The sequence below is a fragment of the Oncorhynchus clarkii genome, chromosome 11 (genome assembly GCF_045791955.1).
Source record: "Oncorhynchus clarkii lewisi isolate Uvic-CL-2024 chromosome 11, UVic_Ocla_1.0, whole genome shotgun sequence".
Classification (NCBI taxonomy): domain Eukaryota; kingdom Metazoa; phylum Chordata; class Actinopteri; order Salmoniformes; family Salmonidae; genus Oncorhynchus; species Oncorhynchus clarkii.
In genome coordinates this window covers 19,649,223-19,675,939 of record NC_092157.1, presented here as the reverse complement: position 1 = coordinate 19,675,939, position 26,717 = coordinate 19,649,223, and the positions used below count along the sequence as shown (strand labels likewise).

Below are 26,717 nucleotides of genomic sequence, written 5' to 3'. Positions count from 1 at the left end.
TTTTCCTTCTCCCCCTTAATTCCATACGCTCCCCTTCGCTCTCATCCAATTAGCTGGCTGTATTAAGCGGTTTATCGTCTCATAGCTGTCCTTTCATGACGAACAAGAGGGACACAGCAATAGGACCGGCTCTCCCTTTGACACCCTTCCTGGTACTTACATGTTCCACCGCGCTATGAATAATAGGGATAGAATAGGCCGTTAATTACCTCATCAAAGAAGACCTTGTCCGACGCTTTGCTCAACGCCGCCATTCTGGTCAAAGAGGACAGGCAATAAAGCTTAACATCACGCACACAATACGACTCGTTCGCTCTTTATTAGTCTAGGACAACGTCGAATTATTGCGAAGTCTTGTTTGGGAGGTGATTCGGGAATCACAGCCTTATTGAAAAACCCAGTTATTCGCCCATGCAGGAACGCACGTGGATTGACGTGCACATCGCTGCTGCTGTGAATAGGATGCTTTTTCCTTCCGCAGAGCTCGAGGAAAGGAAAGCATAACTACAAAAGCCGCGCCACTGATGATTTAATCTGGTAAAAGTAGAATAAAAACTGCCATTAAGTGTTAAACCCACCTTCACGATGTGATTTAATAAATATACTCAAAGATAAACGCAACATGCAACAATTTCAAAGATACTGATTCACAGATCACAGAAGGAAATCATTAAATTAAAATGAATTCATTAGGCCCTAATCTACGGATTTGACATGACTGGTCAGTGCCACAGCTATGGGTGGGCCACCCATTGGGGAGCCAGGCCCAGCCAATCAGAATGAGTTTTTCCACACAAAAGGGCTTTATTAGACAGAAATACTATTGAGAACCCAGTCAGACAGATGTGGAGGTCCTGGGCTGGCATGGTTACACGTGGTCTGTGGTTGTGAGGCCAGGTGGATGTACGGCCAAATTCTCAAAAATGACATTGGTAGAGAAATTAACATTCAGTTATCTGGCAACAGCTCTGTTGGACATTCCTGCAGTCAGCATGCCAATTGCACACTCCATCAAAACTTGAGATATCTGTCTCATTGCGTTGTGACAAAACAGCACATTTTAGAGTGGCCTTTTATTTTCCCCAGCACAAGGCGCACCTGTGTAAAAATCATGCCGTTTAATCAGCTTCTTGATATGCCAGACCTTCAGGTGGATATAGTATCCTGGCAAATGAGAAATGCTCACAGGGATGTAAAAGTTGTGCACAAAATTGAGAAATAAGCTTTTTGTGTGCATGGAACATTTCTGGGATATTTTATTTCAACTCATGAAACATGAGACGAACACTTTAAATGTTGTGTTTATATTTTTGTTCAGTATATATATATATATATATATATATATATATATGAAATGCCACTATATGCATAGGGAATGGTGGTTTAAGTGTTGAGCCTACTTAAGGTCTGTTCTAGCAGTCTGAGGCTGGCGTGTAGTGATTTCTGAAGCGGCGTTTATGGAAATGGTTCCTGCAATGATGATGAGACCTAGTAAAAATGATCAGTCTGTCATTATACATACACAACTACAGTGAAGGATGGAGAACACACAGCGGATATTCCCTAATATACTAATTTAAGAGGCCCTTAGACATACTAGAACACACACACACATTCCTACTGTCACACACATCTCTCAAAGCCACCAAGCAGCTAATTGAAAAGGCCAGTTCATACAAACATGTATCAACATACAGTACCAAGGAGATTTTCATTTAGTTATTTCACTTTTATTTAAGCTTCAGTATCAAATGTTGTACAAAACACTTTCCGTATCTAAACAGAAGATTATGAATCTAAAAAAAAATACAACATTCAGAATGAGAAATAGTGGAAAATTACACACATTAAAAAAACTATTTTCATAACAACAGAAAAGGAAAGTGTGAAGGAGGCTATTCCAATGACATCACTTAAACAGAGGAAGGTTGGAGAGCGACATCACCTGTTCAATACGGACATTAAAGAACAACTCCTGCCCTCCCTCACCCCATCTATTTCACCACCGATCCTCTCTCTCTGTCCATCCCACACACACAATGAATGGGGGTAATTTTAACAAGTGTCCAATCACGGCAGGAGTCCAGTATACTCACTGGCCAGGGCTTGTATCATTGGCTAATTCCATGTGTGTGAGAAGTCATCTGCCTCCCTCACCCAGTCATCCTCTGGTGTCTCGTTTAGCTGATTGTCACCCACCACCACCACCTCTCCCCCAAAAAGTGTGACTAGGTCACAGAGTGTGTGTTCGACAGTGTGTGGAGGGAGTAGAGGGTCTTTAGCCATCTCAGCAGCCAATCATAATGGGTTGATAAGAGACAGATGTGCGGATATGAGAGCAAGGGTCACACCAATTGGCTGTAATCTTTCACACACACCTCACTATATAAATCAAGGCCTAATTTCATACAAAGACCCTATACACCCTGTCCTCCTAATCTCACTCAAATGTAGTAAAATTATCATACATACAAAGAAAAGGCATCAAGAGCCAAGTGTCAATGCAACTTCATCAAACACACAAGCAACATGTACAATAAGCATTACCAGAATCATTATATGCCTTAACACCCATGCAACATGAGGGATGACAGTCACCAAGAAATATGTTGTCTAAGAAAACAAGTTTCTTTTCAGTAAACCAAGTCACATCCATAATGATAGTCACATCCAGAGGAGGTGGGGGCCTTCACTGTCCAAACGTGCATGCTTATAGGACTCCACAGCTGTAAATAATTAAATCCCCACTGGCCAATAACTGTGAAGGAGGAGTTGACGCAGGAATTACTTGAGGGAAGTGAAGGCTTGAAAGAGTTTGGAGAGGTTGACCTCAGAGTAACCGCTGGCAAGGAGGGAGCGGTCTGGAACATCTTTTAACTTCCTGTAGACCTCCATCTCTGTCTTCCATAATTTCTTAACCCTCACTGGAGAGGAAGATGAGAAAGAGAGGAGAGGTGGAGAGAGAGGGAAAAAGGGGGAGAAGAGATAAATAATCAAATAACATGGTCAGTCTAAGACAGCGTCAAATGTTGCACTGTATTATATATTCTCTCTGGTAGAAATACAGGCTTTGGGATTTATATCACTCTTTTTTTTGTTTTTTTTATTTTTTATTTTAAATTTTACCCTTTTTTCTCCCCAATTTTCGTAGTATCCAATTGTTGTAGTAGCTACTATCTTGTCTCATCGCTACAACTCCCGTACGGGCTCGGGAGAGACGAAGGTTGAAAGTCATGCGTCCTCCGATACACAACCAACCAAGCCGCTGCTTCTTTAACACAGCGCACATCCAACCCGGAAGCCAGGTGCGCCGGAGGAAACACCGTGCACCTGGCCACCTTGGCTAGCGTACACTGCGCCCAGCCCGCCACAGGAGTCGCTGGTGCGCGATGAGACAAGGACACCACTACCGACCAAGCCCTCCCTAACCCGGGCGACGCTAGGCCAATTGTGCGTCGCCCCACGGACCTCCCGGTCGCGGCCGGTTACGACAGAGCCTGGGCGCGAACCCAGGACTCTGATGGCACAGCTGGCGCTGCAGTACAGCGCCCTTAACCACTGTGCCACCCGGGAGGCCTCTTTATATCACTCTTAACTGGAGAGTTGAGGGATCTATAGTGGAGCAGTGATACTATCACTTCAAGTTGGGCTATGGGGTCGACACACATTTTGTGTCAAATTCATGACTTTTCGATGACTTAACTACATTTCCATGACCAACAATTGGCAGCGTCAACGTACATATAAAAAAGTAAGCATAATGTGGTGTCGACACTGAGGCTGCTCTCTGATCCCATGTACCACCTCCTGTCGTTGTGCAAGGCACTTAACCCCTGACAAAGTGGAATACCTGTTAGGCAACTGTAGAAAACACATACGGTCAACCCTCAGTCTGTAGAGCTATTGGGTGTGCAGGCTCTTGATCAAGCCCTGCTCAAACACATCAGAGCCAGTTTATCAAGGTCTGGTTGAGCAGCTAATTTCAAAAATGTGGTTTGTTAGAGGGGGACTGGAATAAAAGCCTGCACAAAGGTATTAGCTCTCCTGGAGAATGGTTGACCACCCTTGATGTATAACATTGCAACCAAGTACATTTGTCTTTGTAAATAATTCGCTTAAAATGGAGGAGACAGGTGGCAACGGGAGGTGGTAGGGAACTGGTCTATCTGCCCAATATAAATGATCAAAACTGGCAGAGGAATAAGAATAGCATAAATAGGAAAGTACGGCAGTTTAACTAGAGGACCAGGATGTTGACAGCTGTGCCATAAGGATGCAAAATAGCTGGGAAGAGATTTTTGATGTACCGATTCCATGGTATGTATGAGTTGATATATAAAACGCATAAAACAATATTTGTTCTTAACTGACTATATAAATCTAACATACAATCTACCTGCATAGAAGCCACTTAACTTTTACATTACATTCAGTCATCTTATAGAATCCCATCCAGAGTGTCCCACTGACGCAACGAGGGCCAACACCCTGACCAACAGCACATCCACAGGTCTCCCACCAAGTCAAAACTGTGACCCTCGTCCAGATCTCCCAACAATGCTAAATAAAAAGGTAAAAAATAATAATAATACAAACGTCGCAGCTCTGCATTTTTTTTGTGAGGACACTGGACCATTTGTTCTGGTTTTACATTAGGTATCCTGTTTCTGGTCTCAGGTTCAGGAATGGCTGAAAAAGCATCATCTAAAATTGACCCTAGAAATAGCATTGTTGGGAGATCTGGAGAGACCTGGTAAGTCAGTTAATAACATACTAATATTCGAAGTAAAAGTATCTATCTTCAACTCGCAATCTGTGGATTCTATTTGATTAGATAGATTCAAATTGTATGTTAAACATCACAGCACAGTTGAACTAAATCTTGCATGTAGAAATCCAAAGAGGGTGGCCAGCAGAGATGGGTGGGATGGGCTGATGGAAGCAGAGGGTTGGGATGTGGAATTGGAGACAATTGGGAGTGGAGTTGCTGGGCAGGGGATAGAATGACAGTGAAAGATAAGTCAAAATAAACAAAGCAAAAAATAGTGTTGGAATGACACTGAGGTGCAACGCTGTTACATCCAATGCCTGAGGCTGATGCTGCGCAGGTGGTTGTACTTGTGTACCCATGCATATACACACGCTCGGATTCAAAACGCACACGTGCACACCCACACATGCACTCAAAGATATTCAGTTGGCCTTGGTGTTTTTGTTGTCCTGGATTTATTTAGTTTGTGCATTGTTGTTTTCTGTTGCTTTTCTCTTTTGTACATTTTGTTGGTGCATTGTGGGACGATGGCTAGGGGATTTGGGGGTGGGGAATAGAGGGAGCGGTATTTTATTATTATGTATTTTCTTGGATGGTTGAGGGGGAGCTCTCGGGGAATTGTGGAGGGGGGGGGGGGGATCTTGGAGGGTTGGTGGCCTAGCAGTTGGAAGCTTGGGCCGGTGGCCGATAGGTTGCTGGTTTGGGTCCCAGTTTTGACTTGGTGGGAGACCTGTGGATGTGCTCTTGGGCAGGGTGTTGACCCTCGTTGCTTCAGTGGAACACTCTGGATGGGAGTCAATAAGATGACTGAATGTAATGTAAACGTTGAGCGGCTTCTATGCAGGTAAAATAATATCTCAAAAGATCAAATGGCTACAAATCCTTGTATTCCGCTGAAGCAAGCCCACAAATGTACCTCTTCTAGTTTAGCTCTATTTATCGAAGCTACCTTAGAAGTGTTTATTCTGCAGGCTGACTATAATCTATTGAGTTGCAAAGTCCCATACATGTGGATGCTAAAATCAACTGGAAGTACCTACAAAAGTTGACGCAACATAATCCAAAATAAATGCTATATCAACATTTTTTCCCTAAAATTACTGTTTGCGATTCACAGAGGGATGAGTGTTACTTCTATCTGCTCTGATGACAAGTTTCTCAGCTTCTTAAAATATATACAGTGGGGAGAAAAAGGATTTAGTCAGCCACCAATTGTGCAAGTTCTCCCACTTAAAAAGATGAGGCCTGTAATTTTCATCATAGGTACACTTCGACTATGACAGACAAAATTAGGGAAAAAAAATCCAGAAAATCACATTGTAGGACTTGTAATGAATTTATTTGCAAATTATGGTGGAAAATAAGTATTTGGTCAATAACAAAAGTTTCTCAATACTTTGTTATATACCCTTTGTTGGCAATGACAGAGGTCAAACGTTTTCTGTAAGTCTTCACAAGGTTTTCACACACTGTTGCTGGTATTTTGGCCCATTCCTCCATGCAGATCTCCTCTAGAGCAGTGATGTTTTGGGGCTGTTGCTGGGCAACACAGACTTTCAACTCCCTCCAAAGATTTTCTATGGGGTTGAGATCTGGAGACTGGCTAGGCCACTCCAGGACCTTGAAATGCTTCTTACGAAGCCACTCCTTCGTTGCCCAGGTGGTGTGTTTGGGATCATTGTCATGCTGAAAGACCCAACCACGTTTCATCTTCAATGCCCTTGCTGATGGAAGGAGGTTTTCACTCAAAATCTCACGATACATGGCCCCATTCATTCTTTCCTTTACACGGATCAGTCGTCCTGGTCCCTTTGCAGAAAAACAGCCCCAAAGCATGATGTTTCCACCCCCATGCTTCACAGTAGGTATGGTGTTCTTTGGATGCAACTCAGCATTCTTTGTCCTCCAAACACGACGAGTTGAGTTCTTACCAAAAAGTTATATTTTGGTTTCATCTGACCATATGACATTCTCCCAATCTTCTTCTGGATCATCCAAATGCTCTCTAGCAAACTTCAGACGGGCCTGGACATGTACTGGCTTAAGCAGGGGGACACGGTCTGGCACTGCAGGATTTGAGTGCCTGGCGGCGTAGTGTGTTACTGATGGTAGGCTTTGTTACTTTGGTCCCAGCTCTCTGCAGGTCATTCACTAGGTCCCCCGGTGTGGTTCTGGGATTTTTGCTCACCGTTCTTGTGATCATTTTGACCCCACGGGGTGAGATCTTGCGCGGAGCCCCAGATCGAGGGAGATTATCAGTGGTCTTGTATGTCTTCCATTTCCTAATAATTGCTCCCACAGTTGATTTCTTCAAACCAAGCTGCTTACCTATTGCAGATTCAGTCTTCCCAGCCAGGTGCAGGTCTACAATTTTGTTTCTGGTGTCCTTTGACAGCTCTTTGGTCTTGGCCATAGGGGAGTTTGGAGTGTGACTGTTTGAGGTTGTGGACAGGTGTCTTTTATACGGATAACAAGTTCAAACAGGTGCCATTAATACAGGTAACGAGTGGAGGACAGAGGAGCCTCTTAAAGAAGAAGTTACAGGTCTGTGAGAGCCAGAAATCTTGCTTGTTTGTAGGTGACCAAATACTTATTTTCCACCATAATTTGCAAATAAATTCATTAAAAATCCTACAATGTGATTTTCAGAATTTTTTTCTCTCATTTTGTCTGTCATAGTTTAAGTGTGCCTATGATGAACATTACAGGCCTCTCATCTTTTTAAGTGGGAGAACTTGCACAATTGGTGGCTGACTAAATACTTTTTTGCCCCACTGTATATACAGTGACCTTTTCCACATTTTGTTACATCAGTTTTATTCTAAAATGAATTAAATACATTTTCATCAATCTACACACAACACTCCATATTGGGAAAGCAAAAACTGGTTTTTAGAATTTTTTGCAAACGTATAAAAAATTAAACAGAAACACCTTATTTACATAAGTACTCAGACTCTTTGCTATGAGACTCTAAACTGAGTTCAGGTGCATCCTGTTTCCATTGGTCATCCTTGAGATGTTTCTACAACTTGGAGTCCACCTATGGTAAATTCAATTGATTGGACATGATTTGGAAAGGCACACAGCTGTCAATGTAAAGGTCCTACAGTTGACAGTGAATGTCAGGGCAAAAACCAAGCCATGAGGTCGAAGGAATTGTCCATAGAGCTCCGAGACAGGATTGTGTCGAGGCACAGATCTGGGGAAGGGAACCAAAACATATTTGCAGCATTGAAGGCCCCCAAGAACACACTGGCCTACATCATTCTTAAATGGAAGAAGTTCGGAACCACCAAGACTCTTCCTAGAGCTGGCCGCCCGGGCCAAACTGAGCAATCGTGGGGGAGAAGGGCCTTGGTCAGGGAGGTGACCAAGACCCGATGGTCACTCTGACAGAGCTCCAGTGTTCCTCTGTGGAGATGGGAGAACCTTCCAGAAGGACACCCATCTCTGCAGCACACCACCAATCAGGCCTTTACAGTAGAGTGGCCAGACGGAAGTCACTCCTCAGTAAAAGTCAAATGACAGTACGCTTGGAGTTTGCCAAAAGGAACCAAAAAGGACAGACCATGAGAAAGATTATCATGTCTGATGAAACCAACTGTTTGGTCTGAATGCCAAGCGTCACGTCTGAAGGGAACCTGGCACCATCACTACGGTGAAGCATGGTGGTGGCAGAATCAATCTGTGGAGAAGTTTATAAGCGTCAGGGACTGGGAGACTAGTCAGGATCGAGGGAAACATGAACGGTTGTTTCTCGGAGGATGCACAGCTCTCGACCTTCGTCTCTCCCGAGACCGTACGGGAGTTGCAGCGATGATACAAAACTAACTACCAATTGGATACCACGAAATTGGGTGGGGAAAAAATGGGGTCAAATAAATAAATGGTTCATATTCCAACAGGACAACGACCCTAAGCACACAGCCAAGACAACGAAGGAGTGGCTTCGGGACAAGTCTCTCAATGTCCTTGAGTGGCCCAACCAGAGCCTGGACGACATGATCGAACAGAGAGACCTGAAAATAGCCGTGAAGTGAAAAGTCAAAGGGTCTGAATATTTTCAGAATGCACTGTATGTATGTACAGTTGAAGTCAGAAGTTTACATACAGCTTAGCCAAATACATTTAAACTCAGTTTTTCACAATTCCTGACATTTAATCCAAGTAAGAATTCTTTGTCTTAGGTCAGTTAGGATCATCACATTATTTTAAGAATGTGAAATGTCAGAATAATAGTTGAGAGAATGATGTCAGCTTTTATTTATTTCATCACATTCCCAGTGTGTCAGAAGTTTTCATTAGAGGTTGACCGATTAAATCGGAATGGCCGATTAATTAGAGCTGATTTCAAGTTTTCATAACAAATCGAAAATCGGTATTTTTGGGCGCCGATTGATTTTTTATACCTTTATTTAACTAGGCAAGTCAGTTAAGAACACATTCTTATTTTCAATGACAGCCTAGGAACGGTGGGTTAACTGCCTCGTTCAGGGGCAGAAGGACAGATTTTCACCTTGTCAGCTCGGGGGATCCAATCTTGCAACCTTACAGTTAACTAGTCCAACGCAATAACGACCTGCCTCTCTCTCGTTGCACTCCACAATGAGACTGCCTGTTACACAAATGCAGTAAGCCAAGGTAAGTTGCTAGCTAGCATTAAACTTATCTTATAAAAAACAATCAATCATAATCACTAGTTGATGATATTACTAGATATTATCTAGCGTGTCCTGCGTTGCATATAATCTGACTGAGCATACAAGCATACAAGTATCTAAGTATCTGACTGAGCGGTGGTAGGCAGAAGCAGGCGCGTAAACATTAATTCAAACAGCACTTTCGTGCTTTTTGCCAGCAGCTCTTCGTTGTGCGTCAAGCATTGCGCTGTTTATGACTTCAAACCTATCAACTCCTGAGATGAGGCTGGTGTAACCGAAGTGAAATGGCTAGCTAGTTAGCGCGCGCTAATAGCGTTTCAAACATCACTCGCTCTGGGGGTTGTTTCTCTTGCTCTGCATGGGTAACGCTGCTTCGATGGTAGCTGTTGTCGTTGTGTTGCTGGTTCGAGCCCAGGGAGGAGCGAGGAGAGGGACGAAAGCTATACTGTTACACTGGCAATACTAAAGTGCCAATAAGAACATCCAATAGTCAAAGGTTAATTAAATACAAATGGTATAGAGGGAAATAGTCCTATAATTCCTATAATAACTACAACCTAAAACTTCTTACCTGGGAATATTGAAGACTCATGTTAAAAGGAACCACCAGCTTTCATATGTTCTTATGTTCTGAGCAAGGAACTGAAACGTTAGCTTTCTTACATAGCACATATTGCACTTTTACTTTCTTCTCCAACACTTTGTTTTTGCATTATTTAAACCATTATTCACTTCACAGTGCTGTATGGGTTTTGACTGACAGTCGTTATTTACTTGAGGCTAAATTTATTTCATTGATGTATTATATTAAGTTACAATAAGTGTTCATTCAGTATTGTTGTAATTGTCATTATTACAAATAAATACATTTTTAAAAACTGTCCGATTAAAATCGGTATCGGCTTTTTTGGTCCTCCAATAATCGGTAGCGGCTTTTTTGGTCCTCCAATAATCGGTATCGGCGTTGAAAAATCATAATCGGTCGACCTCTAGTTTACATACACTCAATTAGTATTTGGTAGCATTGCCTTTAAATTGTTTATCTTGGGTCGAACGTTTTATGTAGCCTTCCACAAGCTTCCCACAATAAGTTGGGTGAAATTTGGCCCATTCCTCCTGACAGAGCTGGTGTAACTGACTCAGGTTTGCGCGCACACGCCTTTTCAGATCTGCCTACAGATTTACTATGGGATTGAGGTCAGGGCTTTGTGATGTCCACTCCAATACCTTGACTTTGTTGTCCTTAAGCCATTTTGCAACAACTTTGGACGTATGCTTGGGGTCATTGTCCAATTGGACGACCCATTTGCTACCAAGCTTTAACTTCCTGACTGATGTCTTGAGATGTTGCTTCAATATATCCACATAATTTTTCTCCCTCATGATGCCATCTATTTTGTGAAGTGCACCAGTCCCTCCTGCAGCAAAGCTCCCCCACAACATGATGCTGCCACCCTTGTGCTTCACAGTTGGGATGGTGTTCTTCGGCTTGCAAGCCTCCCCCCTTTCCTCCAAAACATAACGATGGTCATTATGGCCAAACAGTTCTATTTTTGTTTCATCAGAACAGAGGACATTTCTCCAAAAAGCATGATCGCTGTCCCCATGTGAAGCTGCAAACCGTAGTCTGGCTTTTTAATGGTGGTTTTGGAGCAGTGGCTTCTTCCTTGCTGAGTGGCCTTTGAGGTTCTCGTTTTAGGACTTGTTTTACTGTGGATATAGATACTTTTGTACCCATTTCCCCCAGCATCTTCACCATGTCCTTTGCTGTTGTTCTGGGATTGATTTGCACTTTTCGCACCAAAGTACATTAATCTCTAGGAGACAGAACTCGTCTCCTTCCTGAGCGGTATGACGGCTGTGTGGTCACATGGTGTTTTTACTTGCGTACTATTGTTTGAACAGATGAAAGTGATACCCTTCAGGCGTTTGGAAATTTCTCCCAAGGATGAACCAGACTTGTGGAGGTCTACAATTATTTTGCTGAGGTCTTGGCTGAATTCTTTAGATTTTCCCACGATGTCAAGCAAAGAGGCACCGAGTTTGAAGGTAGGCCATGAAATACATCCACCTTCACTCCAATTGACTCAAACTATGTCAATTAGCCTATCAGAAACTTCTAAATCCATGACATTTTCTGGAATTTTCCAAGCGGTTTAAAGGCACAATCAACTTAGTGTATGTAAACTTCTCACCCACTGGAATTGTGAACTACCTCATGAAGCTGGTTGAGAGAATGCCAAGGGTGTGCAAAGCTGTCATCAAGGCAAAAGGTTTCTACTTTAAAGAATCTCAAATATAAAATCTATTTAGATTTGTTTAACACTTTTTTGGTTACTACATGATTCCATATGTGTTATTTCATAGTTTTGACATCTTCACTATTATTCTACAATGTGGAAAATAGTAAAAATAAAGAAAAACCCTTGAATGAGCAGGTGTGTCCAAACTCTTGACTGGTACTGTATGCATGTATGTACGTATATCCCCCCCGATTTATCAGCACCCCTACTTCCTGTAGGTATGGGCCAGGCCTACCTGCCCGACTGTCTCTCATCGCTCTTTGAGCAACGTGCCCACTCGTCTCGCACACAGAGGTGATACTCGCAAACACAGATGCGCTACAGTGTCATTCCGATATTGGCTGATATGTTGAGAAAGGCCCGCGGGGGTGTGGTATATGGTGCCTGGATACAGCCCTTAACCGTGGTACATTGGCCATATACCACACACACCCCAGAGGTGCCTGATTGCTATCATAAACTGGATACCAATGTAATTAGAACAGTATTTTTTATTTTTCATACCTATGGTATAGGGTCTGATATCCCACTGTTTTCAGGGGGTGGGGGGTGGTATACGGTCAATATAACATGGCTAAGGGCTGTTCGTATGCACGACTCCACAAACCCGAGGTGCCTTATTGCTATTATGAACTGGTTAAAAACATAATTAGAACGGTAAAAATAAATGTTTTGTCATACAACCCAGTTATACAACCCAGTTTATAATCTCCAATTAAGCCTTTCTTTCTACCACTTTCATACAAAACATATACAGTATATATTCTAAATACGCACATATTAATCCCTCTATCCGATTCCACTCTCCTCTACTACACTCCTATTACCCATCCTCCTCTCTCTGTCATCCCTTCTTTCTCTCTCGTTTTCTTCTCTGTGTGGTGCATTAGTGGGTGTTGTATAAATACACAGGGACAGGCTGCCCAGAGGGAACAAAGGTTAAACACACACACACACACACGACAGAAGATGGCATGTGCAGGAACTGAGAAGGGAACAGATGGAAAAACAATGATGTGCTCACTTCCTCACTAACACACACACAGGTTGGTGAGGCTGACCCAGCCACCACAAGTAACCATTACTAGATAATCCTCACCTCAGAGGAAGGAGAAAGTGAGACAAAGGGAGGGAGGAGAAATGGCAGAAAGGGGGAGAGAAGAGAGAGAGAGGAGGGGGACTATTTATCTGAGTCATAGAGCGAGGGGGGGACTATTTATCCGAGTCAGAGCGAGAGGAGGGAGTCTATTTATCTGAGGAATAGAGCGAGGGGACAGACTATTTATCTGAGTCAGAGCGAGAGGGGGAGACTATTTATCTGAGGAATAGAGCGAGAGGGGGCAGACTATTTATCTGAGTCAGAGCGAGAGGGGGAGACTATTTATCTGAGTCATAGAGCGAGAGGAGGGAGAATATTTATCTGAGGAATAGAGCGAGAGGAGGGAGAATATTTATCTGAGGAATAGAGCAAGAGAGGGGGGGGGGTGAGACCATCTGAGGAATAGAGCGAGAGGAGGGAGAATATTTATCTGAGGAATAGAGGGGGAGGAGGGGAGTCTATTTATCTGAGGAATAGAGCGAGAGGACGGGGAGACTATTTATCTGAGTCATAGAGCGAGAGGAGGGGGGGACTATTTATCTGAGGAATAGAGCGAGATGAGGGGGGACTATTTATCTGAGGAATAGAGCGAGAGGGGGGGGAGAAGAAAGATGATGCATGATCAAGCGAACGCAATCATGTCATCATTTCTGAAAGGTAGGAGAAAATAATTCTTTTTTTCTCTAGTCTTCCTCCTGCTTTTCTTCATTCTTTCTCTTTTCCCCCTCAATCACTATGTGTGGAATGGATAAAAGAATGATTTAAGAGTCAGAGTGAGAAAGAGAGGGAAGGAGGGAGGGAGAAAGATAGAGCCCAGTTCTCAGTAGGGGTTGCAGTTCAAATAAATGGCCTCCCTTTAAAAGAGCGAGTGAAAGGAGAAACATAAAAAAGATAGTAGGGAGAAAGGGAGGAATGAGGAGAGGAAGAGAGACAAAGCAAAAGGAGAAACGGAATGAAAGAAAAGGAACAGGAGAATAGACTAGAGAAAAAGGCATGATGGAGAGAAGGAGACACCACGCACACAAGGCCGGGCCTGTCTACAGTGTATCAGGGCTGTGCGGTGCTCCACTCTATCTAGGTATACAATAACAAGGGTATAATTAAGTGTGCATGATGAAGTTAATGGAGATGGGCCAAAGCAATCCTGGCACCAACACTAACGTGATGAAAAATAATGGTGCCGGGCCATAGCGCTTGCTAACGCTAACATGAATATTCTATTAGCGCATGGCTGTTAGCAGCTAGCGTAGCGGGCAACTGGGACAGGAGTTAATTTAATCACCCGTCGGAGCATGGTGGAGCACGGTTAGGACGGGGAAACTTCTTTGTGTGAGGGTAATTGCACAGAAAGAATAATTGATTTGACAATCGCACCCACGGATTTACTGTCCTTATATGGACTGGTAGGGAGGGAGGGTTAAGGGAGGAGGGAGAGAGATCAGGAGAGAAGACAGAGAGTGGCAGAGGAAGAGAGGAGAGGAGGCAGGAGAGAGGAGGGAGGAAATGAGAGTGAAAGGAGGGGGGGGGGGGGGAGGTACAGTGCTGTGACGAGGGGGGCAGAGGAGCTCTGTATGTGATTGAGGCATCAGGAGAGGAGAATTTATATCTGATCAATGCAGAGAAATTAAATTATGGTTCACACACACAATCATATTCTGTACACCACAGACAGCAAGACAGAGGAGGAAAGAGAGAGGGAGGGAGGAGACAAAGCTGAAGCGTGCCAGTAAATGCTGTGGAAGTCATTGATATGAGATGTTTAATTATTACCAAGAATGAGATTGTTTTATCATGGGGGAATACTGCTGGTAGCTAGGTGTGTGAACGTCTGTGTATTCTATTAGCGATCTCCTGCCGGGGAGGAAATTACCTCTATGTTTAACTCAGTCACAGCAATCGGGCACAATAATGTAGGATATATGTAGATCAGACAGATACCGGTCTCCTCTCGGGTAACAGAAGAGAAGATGCTTCAGCAAACACAAGCCATGTAAGACTATCGAGGTAAAGATTGAAGAAATATCAGTGAAAGCGGAAATACTATTTGGATAGTCCATTTGTAGACGCTCTACAGACTATGAGTAACATTTCAACTAACTACTTACTAACCATAACCCTTACCCTAATCACAAGTTCAGCAAGCATTTGCTTATCAACAGATAGATTCTCAGCAGATGTTCATACTACCAAATAAAGTGTGCCCGTGAAAGCAAAAGGTTAAGGAAACTAAACTAGGTTAAAGGTGTGGTAACCCAGCAGGTAAGGAGTGTGTAGGGCCACTGTTGTCTGGCCCTGTAATCCGGGCAAAGCTTCCCCAGAGAGTGTAATACAGTAATATGTGGTATTACTGCCCCGGGACCAGAGGATAACACACACAACATGTACTTTACAGCTGCACGGGTCTGTGTGTGTGTGGGTGTGCGTGTCATCCCAGTCAGTCCACTAATCCAGTCACACCTAGAGTTATCCCAGTCTGAGCGAAGCCAGGGTGTGTGTTGTGAGGGTGAGTGAGAGTAGTCACATAGTCGTGTGTTTAGGCCTGGGAGATGAAATATACATTTTGAATAGTTTCAACACGGTGTGTTGTTGAAAACTATACAATAAAAGGTGTAGCCCTTTACACTTGTACCCGTATAAGGGTTGAAAATAGCAGACTTGGACACTGGTAAGTGCCTAAACTGTAACGCAGTGGCTGTACAGAAACATGCTATACGTGATGTCAGAGCTCAGGCTCTGTCGCTTCACAGCGCTGTATGGGTTTTGACTGACAGCCGTTCTGAACTTGAGTACCGCGCCCGACTAGAAGTTGCCCCCCATCCCTCCTGGTAATCGGGTAACTTTTGCAACTCTTTTGTTGTCTGAGTGAGTGAAAGATGAGACCGTGGAGGATTATATTATAAATACAGCTATGATGTCATACAAGCTTGCCAAACACCCGTCCAAATGTGCACTTCACATTTCCACATCATAAGACTCATGTCAGTGTCAACATTTCTGATCACTATGTTTGATGTACAGTTACAAGTTGACATGGCGTCATATCCTGAACAGAATGAGCCCGTTTGTTGTATTGTGAAGGAAGTTTGCCACGGACCAACACATCAGAATGCACTCATGACTCCTTTCTATGCGAACACTGTAATCTTATAATATAGCTAGTCATGATTTAGCTAGTCATGTTGGCAATTTAGCTAGTCATGTTGGCAATTTAGCTAGTCATGATTTAGCTAGTCATGTTGGCAATAGAACAAGCATTCAAATTATGCCCACCTGACCCAGATTGCGATTTATAATGGGACATTGTTGGATTGTGTGATGGTCGGGGAAGCAGTGCTGTGTTCCAAACAAAACAACTACAAGTGTGCTTTGCTCTAGCTCCTCAACGGCACAGCTAGGAGAGCTCCTCAACGGCACAGCTAGGAGAGCTCCTCAACGGCACAGCTAGGAGAGCTCCTCAACGGCACAGCTAGGAGAGCTCCTCTACGGCACAGCTAGGAGAGCTCCTCAACGGCACAGCTAGGAGAGCTCCTCAACGGCACAGCTAGGAGAGCTCCTCTACGGCACAGCTAGGAGAGCTCCTCTACGGCACAGCTAGGAGAGCTCCTCTACGGCACAGCTAGGAGAGCTCCTCTACGGCACAGCTAGGAGAGCTCCTCTACGGCACAGCTAGGAGAGCTCCTCTACGGCACAGCTAGGAGAGCTCCTCTACGGCACAGCTAGGAGAGCTCCTCTACTGCACAGCTAGGAGAGCTCCTCTACGGCACAGCTAGGAGAGCTCCTCTACGGCACAGCTAGGAGAGCTCCTCTACGGCACAGGTAGGAGAGCTCCTCTACGGCACAGGTAGGAGAGCTCCTCAACGGCACAGCTAGGAGAGCTCCTCAACGGCACAGCTAGGAGAGCTCCTCAACGGCACAGCTAGGAGAGCTCCTCAACGGCACAGCTAGGAGAGCTCCTCAACGGCACAGCTAGGAGAGCTCCTCAACGGCACAGCTAGGAGAGCTCAAAAAAAGCACATTGAAATGACTTAGACACTGCACACTTTGGAGAGGTTTGTGGCTACTTGGAAACAACAGTTAGAACTCTCACTCAAGCCCTTATAATTATTTTTTATTATATTGCGCCTACCCAACATTCTTATCATGTTACTGAATGTATCCAGAATATTTTCAGATTTCATTAACAAATGCAGTGAAAGTACAGTAAATGTAAAATGCACATAAAATCAAAACAGTGTAATGGTTAGATTCAGTCATGTGATAGGTGAACTGTTGTGTACCTCACATTTAGTCTAATAATTTCCACATAGTCTCCCAGTTCCTTTTAACTGCTACCATTGTTATGCATTCCATATTTCTTCTGTAAGAAACATTTCAATGTAGCCCTATCCATATAGGCCAATTCCCACGATCGTAAAGGGTTAAACGGTTATTTCTAAAGTTGACCAAACAAAGAACCTGACAAGGCCAGACGCACAAGAAGGAAATAATGAAAAGCAAGTAAAGAAAGCAAGGCAGAAAAGGGGAGGGAAAGAAAGGATTGGCGTTGATTTCTCACATCAAAGAAAGAGGGGGAAAAACACAAAAGAAAAGAGGCTATAATCATGTTAGCCCTCCTCGCCGCCTCCACCTCTCCTCCATCCCCATCCTGCCATTCCTGCGCCATCCGTCTCCAGAGTGGTCATCTATTGATTACAACTTATATTTACCTCCGCTGCCTTGCTCTTTCGCTCCCTCTCTCCGGCCCTCGCTTTCACACATGCGTCTACACACACACACACACACATACATACATATTTAATCAAATAAATAAATCTATTCGCAGAGCGACCCTTTCTAATCAAGTGACATCAATCAGAGGACTGTGGGTAAGGGGCCTCCGGAGCGAGCCCAGAGCGTGGTGTGTCGCGGCTAAATGGGTCCGGGAGGAAATATACGCTCCATGTCCTATTAAGGCAGAAGGGCTATCCTTTCATCCGCTTGCCTATTACTCCCCCTATCATTTCCCCAAATCTAAAACCTGTTTTCAATCAACACTGGCAACAGAGTGGCTGTCGGAGAAAAGGAAGAGAGCGGGAAAGAGAGAGAGATGGAGAGCTCTTTCCCTCTTTCTCTCCGTGATTGGAGCATTTTGCATTCTGTGTGTGTACGATTGTGTAAGATTCTCTGTGTCTGTGTGTGTGTGTGTCTGTGTGTGTGTGATTGAATCCGTCTACGAAATTAGGGCTGTCGACTCGAGGAGCTGAGTGTCCTTAACCCAACCCCCTCATAGCCCACGCCCATCCACCAACGCATGGGTGTGTGTCTACTAGTGATGCGTTGGTCAGCTGTTTGTTCATCCACACCTGACTGACTATGTGATAGTTCAAATCTGAGGCCCACATCCGAACCAAACACGCAAATATAGAAAATGTGATGTACAGTCAGAGGCGGAGCAATTTTTTGACAGGCCTTTTAGATAGGCCTGTGTTTCTGCTTATAATTTCAACATTTTGGTTGTCTATTTGTTAGTCAACTTGTCTATAATTAGATACATGCAGCTTATCTTCAGTCATTACTTGTTGCCTTCGAATACTAAATAAACCCTCGCTCACCAGAATAATGCCATAAATCGATAGAATGAATTCTTCAATCTAGTTGACATTGGTAAAGTTCTTTCTTCACTGCTTCACTCGGACAGCAAAGGGACCGGGGCGAAAATGCAATAAAAAAAAAATTTACGGAAATGATTATGTGCAAAATTTCCAAAATACATCAGTTTTAAGGAAATTAAAAGCTGTGAAAACCACCTAACATGTTTTGGCTTGGATGCATATTTTATGATGCTGATAAAGATAGCACCTTTACAGACAGTCCCTAACCACGCATTAATTCTCTCAAAATGCTGAAAGAAAGAAATCATTCTGCAGGAGTAAATGTTATATTAGGCTATGTGAGAGGTTACAGACCTAGTCAGTGTCTGGATTTCAGACGACTGTTCCATTTAACCATCTGAACATTAGCCTACAGTTCCCTCAACATGCCATGTTAAAGTCCCCGTCGTGTGACTTGAATTTATATAGCGCCTCACAATCATCACATTTAACATAGCCGGCACCGCTATCATGCTCTTTTACCACTTCAGCAAATCGTTCCCAAACATTAAACTACTGTTCTGGCCCTCCTATTTATTTTCAGCTGTCCATTTTGCAGCTTTCCTCTTCTTAAATTAAACTCCGATAGTCTTTTCTGCCTCAGTGGATCAACGTAAACTTTTTCTGATCCCAAAGCATTTGGCAATTGGTGTGTATTTGGCGAGTGTACAGTTCGGCCCTAAAGCGTAGGCTTAGGCTACGCACTAACGTCAAATAACAATAATAAACATTTTTAATGGAACCTATAGATAAGAATGATATATATGGATTTTTTATGCATTGTTTTCTCTATTCAACCCACTTTTCATCCACACAATATTTAATGTCCCTAAGCCTGCCCGCCAGGCGGATTTAACCGCGGGAACTGTGGGTTATGAGTCAACCCGCGTATCACTAGTGTCTACAGGCGACTGTGACAGTCACTACAATAAACTGTATGTGCGTCTTAATACATAGGCCTCTAAGATGTATGTACAGTAAGTGGGTGTCAATTGTAATATTGATTGAATGCTAGTGTGTGTGTAGTTTTACTTCTCTCGTCGCTCTGTAGTACTTTGCTGACAGCGTACTCCCAGTCGAAGATGAATCTGTAGTAGCACAGCTGGGTGTACAGGGCTTTCTCAGAGTACTGTGGAGAGAAAACACACATTACTACACACTCATCAACAGGTACTGTAGCAGTCAAACCTGTAGTTTGTGTAGAGAGCGAGAGCGAGAGCGAGAGCGAGAGAGAGAGAGAGAGAGAGAGAGAGAGAGAGAGAGAGAGAGAGAGACTGTTCCAAGCCCCTTAATCCAACCCCAGTGTTACTAGCACCCAAGGTGCTCTGATAATATACAGGCAACTGCCAAAATAATGGAAATGCTAGTAAATTAGGGATATTAAGTGTTTTGAAAGCAGGTGCTTCCACACAGGTGTGGTTCCTGAGTTAAGCTATTAACATCCCATCATGCTTAGGGTCATGTATAAAAGTGCTGGACAGGTCATTATTTTGGCAACCATAGCTATGCCCCCATAGGATGACAATAGGATGACAATACCCCCATCCGCAGGGCACGAGTGGTCAATGAATGGTTTGATGAGCATGAAAACAATGTAAACCATATGCCATGGCCATCTCAGTCACCAGAACTCAACCCAATTGAACACTTCTGGGAGATTCTGGAGCAGTGCCTGAGATAGCGTTTTCCACCACCATCAACAAAACACCAAATGATGGTATTTCTCATGGAAGAATGGTGTCGCATCCCTCCAATAGAGTTCCAGACACTTGTAGAATTGATGCCAAGGTGCATTGAAGATGTTCTGGCTCGTGGTGGCCCAACGCCCTATGAAGACACTTTATGTTCGCGTTTTACCTCTATTTAATGAGATGTCATAAAATATACTGTCTCCTCCTCCACCTCTTTCACTTTCCTCCCACATTCTCAGACCATGCTCACATCCCTGATCCTCCTATTTCCACCTCTCATCTATTTACATCTCGCCATCCTCCTCTCAGGGAGCATGACCAATAAAGCCGTAGTTTGGTTTGTTAATTTCAGCAACAATTAACTCTAGTCACATGTCAGAGAGAGAGAGGCTGAGATAATGAGGTAGTGGGTGAGAGCGAGAGAGAGGGAGGTAGAGAGGGAAATGAGGGAGAGGAGAGGGAAGAGAAAGGGAAAGAGATCTGATCATGTGTAAATCACCTGGCTTATAGTTTGTTGTGATAAGGTTTTTGAGAAAGAGGAGAGGCAGCTGAACAACAGCCTCCGTCAATGTGATTGCATGAGGCCATTATCACAACGCCAATTACACTGACTGTTACATTCAACTACAGGACACCCCCATAACTAGCATCAGGGGTATGTAGTATGTTATTATTATGATGCGTGTATGACAGTGTTAGTATCCGTAATGCCTGTGTCCGCGAATGGATTGTGTTTTCAATGTCTATGAATGAGTGTGTGTAGTGTTTAACAAGTCTGTGAGTATGCATGTACACCACCATTCAAAAGTTTGGGGTCACTTAGACATCTCCTTGTTAAAAAAAGAAAGAAGCAAATTTCTTGTCCATTAAAATAACATCAAATTGATCAGAAATACAGTGTGGACATTGTTAATGTTGTAAATGACTATTGTAGCTGGAAACGGCAGATGGTTTATAGAATATCTACATAGGCGTACAGAGACCCATTATCAGCAACCATCACTCCTGTGTTCCAATGGCACGTTATGTTAGCAAATCCAAGTTGATCATTTTAAAAAGACTAATTGATCATGAGAAAACCCTTTCGCAATTATGTTAGCACAGCTGAAAACTGTAGTTCTGATTAAAGAAGCAATAAAACTGTCCTTCTTTAGACTAGTTGAGTATCTGGAGCATCAGCTTTTGTGGGTTCGATTACAGGCTCAAAATGTCCAGAAACAAAGACCTTTCTTCTGAAACTCGTCAGTCTATTCTTGTTCTGAGAAATGAAGTCTATTCCATGTGACAAATTGCCAAGAAACTGAAGATCTCGTACAACGCTGTGTGCGACTCCCTTCACAGAACAGTTCTAACCAGAATAGAAAGAGTAGGAGGCCCCAGTGCACAACTGAGCAAGAGGATAAGTACATTATTGTGTTTAGTTTGAGAATCAGATGTCTCACAAGTCCTCAAATGGCAGATTCATTAAATAGTACCCGCAAAACACCAGTCTCAGTGAAGAGGCGACTCTGGGATGCTGGCCTTGTAGGCAGTTCCTCTGTCCAGTGTCTGTGTTCTTTTGCCCATCTTAATCTTTACATTTATTGGCCAGTCTGAGATATGGCTTTTTCTTTGCAACTCTGCCTAGAAGGCCAGCATCCCGGAGTCGCCTCTTCACTGTTGACGTTGAGACTGGTGTTTTGTGGGTACTATTTATTGAAACTGCCAGATGAGGACTTGTGAGACATCTGTTTTAGAGGTCGACCGATTAATCGATTAATTAGGGCCGATTTCAAGTTTCCATAACAAATCGGTAATCGGCATTTTTGGACATCGATTGTGGTTGATTACATTGCACTCCACAAGGAGACCGCGTGGCAGGCTGACTACCTGTTACATGAGTGCAGCAAGAAGCCAAGATAAGTTTAATGCTAGCTAGCAACTTATCTTATAAAAAACAATCAATCTTAACATAATCACTAGTTAACTACATATGGTTAATGATATTACTAGTTTATCTAGCTTGTCCTGCATTGCATATAATCGATGCGGTGCCTGTTCATTTCTCATAGAATCAGCCAACTTCGCTAAACGGATGATGATTTAACAACCACATTCGCGAAAAAAGCACTGTCGTTGCACCAATGTGTACCTAACCATAAACATCAATGCCTTTCTTTAAAATCAATACACAAGTATATATTTTTAAACTTGCATATTTAGTTAATATTGCCTGCGAACATTAATTTCTTCTAACTACGGAAATTGTGTCACTTCTCTTGCTTTCCGTGCAAGCAGAGTCAGGATATATGCAGCAGTTTGGGCCGCCTGGCTAGTTGCGAACTGTGTGAAGACCATTTCTTCCTAAGAAAGACAATCATCATTAATTTGCCAGAATTTTACATAATTATGACATAACATTGAAGGTTGTGCAATGTAACAGCAATATTTAGACTTAGGGATGCCACCCCTTAGACAAAATATGGAACGGTTCCGTATTTCACTGAAATAATAAACGTTTTGTTTTCGAAATTATAGTTTCCGGATTTGACCATATTAATGACCTATTTCTGTGTGTTATTATGTTATAATTAAGTCTATGATTTGATATTTGATAGAGCAGTCTGACTGAGCGGTGGTAGGCAGAAGACTTGTAAGCATTCATTCAAACAGCACTTTCCTGCATTTGCCAGCAGCGCTTCGCTGTGCTTCAAGCATTGAGCTGTTAATGACTTCAAGCCTATCAACTCACGAGATTAGGCTGGTGTAATGTGAAATGGCTAGCTAGTTAGCGGGGTGCGCGCTAATAGCGTTTCAATCGGTGACGTCACTCGCTCTGAGACCTTGAAGTAGTTGTTCCCCTTGCTCTGCAAGGGCCGCGGTTTATGGGGAGCGATGGATAACGATGCTTTGAGGGTGGCGGTTGTCGATGTGTTCCTGGTTCGAGCCCAGGTAGGGGCGAGGAGAGGGACGGAAGGTATAATGTTACACTAAAGTGCCTATAAGAACATCCAATAGTCAAAGGTATATGAAATACAAATGGTATAGAGAGAAGTAGTCCTAGAATTACTATAATAACTACAACCTAAAACTTTTTACCTGGGAATATTGAAGATGTTAAAAGGAACCACCAGCTTTCATATGTTCTCATGTCCTGAGCAAGGAACTGAAACGTTAGCTTTCTTACATGGCACATATTGCACTTTTACTTTCTTCTCCAACATTTTGTTTTTGCATTATGTAAACCAAATGGAACAGGTTTCATGATTTATTTGAGGCTAAATTGATTTTATTGATGTATTAAGTTAAAATAAAAGTGTTCATTCAGTATTGTTGTAATTGTCATTATCACAAATAAATAAATAGAAATCGTCCGATTAATCGGTATCGGCTTGTTTTGGTCCTCAGTGTTGAAAAATCATAATCGGTCAACCTCTAGTCTGTTTCTCAAACTAGACACTAATGTACTTGTCCTCTTGCTCAGTTGTGCACCGGGGCCTCCCACTCCTCTTTCTATTCTGGTTAGAGCCAGTTTGCGCTGTTCTGTGAAGGGAGTAGTATACAGCGCTGTACGAGATCTTCAGTTTCTTAGCAATTTCTCGCATGGAATGGCCATCATCTCTCAGAACAAGAATAGACTGACGAGTTTCAGAAGAAAGTGCTTTGTTTCTGGCCATTTTGAGCCTGTAATCGAACCCACAAATGCTGATGCTCCAGATACTCAACTAGTCTAAATGACAGTTTTATTGCATCTTTAATCAGAACTAGTTTTCAGCTGTGCTACCATAATTGCAAAAGGGTTTTCTAATGATCAATCAGCCTTTTAAAATGATAAACTTGGATTAGCTAACACAATGTGCCATTGGAACACAGGAGTGATAGTTGCTGATAATGGGCTTCTATACGCCTATATAGACATTCCTTTAAAAAAATCTTTCCAGCTACAATAGTCATTTACAACATTAACAATATTTACACTGTATTTCTGATCAATTTGATGCTATTTTAACAGACAAAACAAAAGAATGTGCTTTTCTTTCAAAAACAAGGACATTTCTAAGTTACCCCAAACTTTTGAACGGTAGTGTGTACAATTGAAGTCGGAAGTTTAACACTTAGGTTGGAGTCATTAAAACTCGTTTTTCAACCACTCCACAAATTTCTTGTTAACAAACTATAGTTTTGGCCAGTCAGTTAGGACATCTACTTTCAGCTTAACAAGTAATTTTTCCAACAATTGTTTACAGACAGATTATTTCACTTATAATTCACTGTATCACAATTCCAGTGGGTCAGAAGTTTTCATACACTAAGTTGACTGTGCCTTTAAAGAGCTTGGAAAATTCCAGAAAATTATGTATTGGCTTTAGAAGCTTCTGATAGGCTAATTGACATTATTTGAGTCAATTGGAGTTGTGGATGCATGTACCTGTGGACGCATTTCAAGGCCTACCTTCAAATTCAGTGCCTCTTTGCTTGACATCATTGGAAAACCAAAAGAAATCAGCCAAGACCTCAGAAAAAAAATTATAGACCTCCACAAGTCTGGTTCATCCTTGGGAGCAATTTCCAAACGCCTGAAGGTATCACGTTCATCTGTACAAACAATAGTATGCAAGTATAAACATCAAGGGACCACGCAGCCGCCATACTGCTCAGGAAGGAGACGTGTTCTGTCTCCGAGAGATGAACCTACTTTGGTGCGAAAAGTGCAAATCAATCCCAGAACAACAGCAAAAGGACATTGTGAAGATACTGGAGGAAACAAGCACAAAAGTATCTATACCCACAGTAAAGCAAGTCCTATATCGACATAACCTGAAAGGCTGCTCAGCAAAGGAAGAAGCCACTGCTCCAAAACCGCCATAAAAATCCAGACTACGGTTTGCAACTGCACATGGGGACAAAGATCATACTTTTTGGAGAAATGTCCTCTGGTCTGATGAAACAAAAACAGAACTGTTTGGCCATAATGACCATCATTATGTCTGGAGGAAAAAGGGGGAGGCTTGCAAACCGAAGAACACCATCCCAACAGTGAAGCACGGGGGTGGCAGCATCATGTTGTGGGAGGGCTTTGCTGCAGGAGGGACTGGTGCACGTCACAAAATAGATGGCATCACGAGGTAGGAAAATTGTGGATATGTTGAAGCAACATCTCAAGACATCAGTCAGGAAGTTAAAGCTTGGTCGCAAATGGGTCTTCCAAATGTACAATGACCCCAAGCATACTTCCAAAATTGTAAGGAGGCCTACAAGGAGGCCTACAAACCTGACAACAGTTACACCAGCTCTGTCAGGAGGAACGGGCCAAAATTCACCCAACTTATTGTGGGAAGCTTGTGGAAGGGCTACCCGAAACGTTTGACCCAAGTTAAACAATTTAAAGGCAATGCTACCAAATACTAATTGAGTGTATGTAAACTTCTGAACCACTGGGTGATGAAAGAAATAAAAGCTGAAGTAAATCATTCTCTCTACTATTATTCTGGCATTTCACATTCTTCAAATAAAGTGGTGATCCTAACTGACGTAAGACAAGGAATAGTTACTAGGATTAAATGTCAGGAATTGTGAAAAACGGAGTTTAAATGTATTTGGCTAAGATGTATGTAAACTTCCGACTTCAACTGTATGTATGTATGTAATGGTCATCTATGGCCATGCGAGACACACAGCTGTTGACCCACGATGCACTGCCTGGTCAATAACTAACCACGAATCCCATAATGGATCCTTGGTTACCGTTGCCAACGCAGAGCACACACACTTCCCCTCTCACAAACTAGCCATACACACAAAGTCGCACTGGACTTGACTGACAGGTGTCGAAGAGGCGTGGCTAAAGGTGTTACAGGTCGTTATTGAATTTAGAGCACACACAACCACACACGCACAAACGCCTCGTCATTCGGCTCAGTGCTTTGTTCTTGTACTGACACCATTTCAATTTGCACCACAAATCTGCTGCATTTTCAGCCTGGCTGCCCAAAGAGCAAACCAGCTGTGAAATTGCCTCTCTAGGGAGCGAACAACCCCCCCCCCCCCCCCCCCCCCACAACCTCGCTGACTACCCCCCTCACTCAATCTGCACACACACCCACCATATAGTAGGTGCACTTCCCTTTCTCATGCAAGTGAACCTGTAAAGTATGGGCTGAGAGGGAGAGAAACAAGGGGAGAGAGAGAGAGAGAGAGAACAGGGGGAGAAACAATTGTGGGAGAGCAAAGAGGGGGAGTGAAAATTGAAAGGGGATGAAAGGGAGAAAAAGGGGGAGATAGCATACAAAATGGGTCTAAATAGCTAAACCACAGCCAACAGTCTAAAACAAACCACAAAAGCCCACACAATAAACTGAACACGGTAAAAATGACACCCCCCCCCAAAAAAACTACAATTAGTATTCTATTCAGACAGGTACTGAGAGGTCAATGACTACATGACAAAATAAGTGAGTAACTAAGACAGTCTCGTGCTCAGTATGAAATTAATTCAGTAAATACAGCACAGTCAGCCATCACTAGTACTAATCCATAAACACTGGAGCTACATCTAAAGGTTCCATGCCATACACTAAGT

The 26,717-nt window shown here is 43.0% G+C and overlaps 1 protein-coding gene across 1 annotated transcript in view; it reads right to left on the bottom strand.

Annotated features, from left to right (window-relative positions):
- Positions 1-1,714: 1,714 nt before the first annotated feature.
- Positions 1,715-26,717, bottom strand: part of LOC139420331 (polymerase (DNA directed), alpha 1) — a 95,470-nt gene continuing 70,467 nt past the window's right edge. Inside the window, exons 36-37 of the mRNA XM_071170315.1 lie at positions 19,500-19,596; positions 1,715-2,924 (exon numbers count right to left, since the gene is read on the bottom strand). Coding sequence (XP_071026416.1) covers positions 2,785-2,924; positions 19,500-19,596 — 237 coding nt within the window. The 3' untranslated portion in view covers positions 1,715-2,784. The remainder of the gene's footprint in view (positions 2,925-19,499; positions 19,597-26,717) is intronic.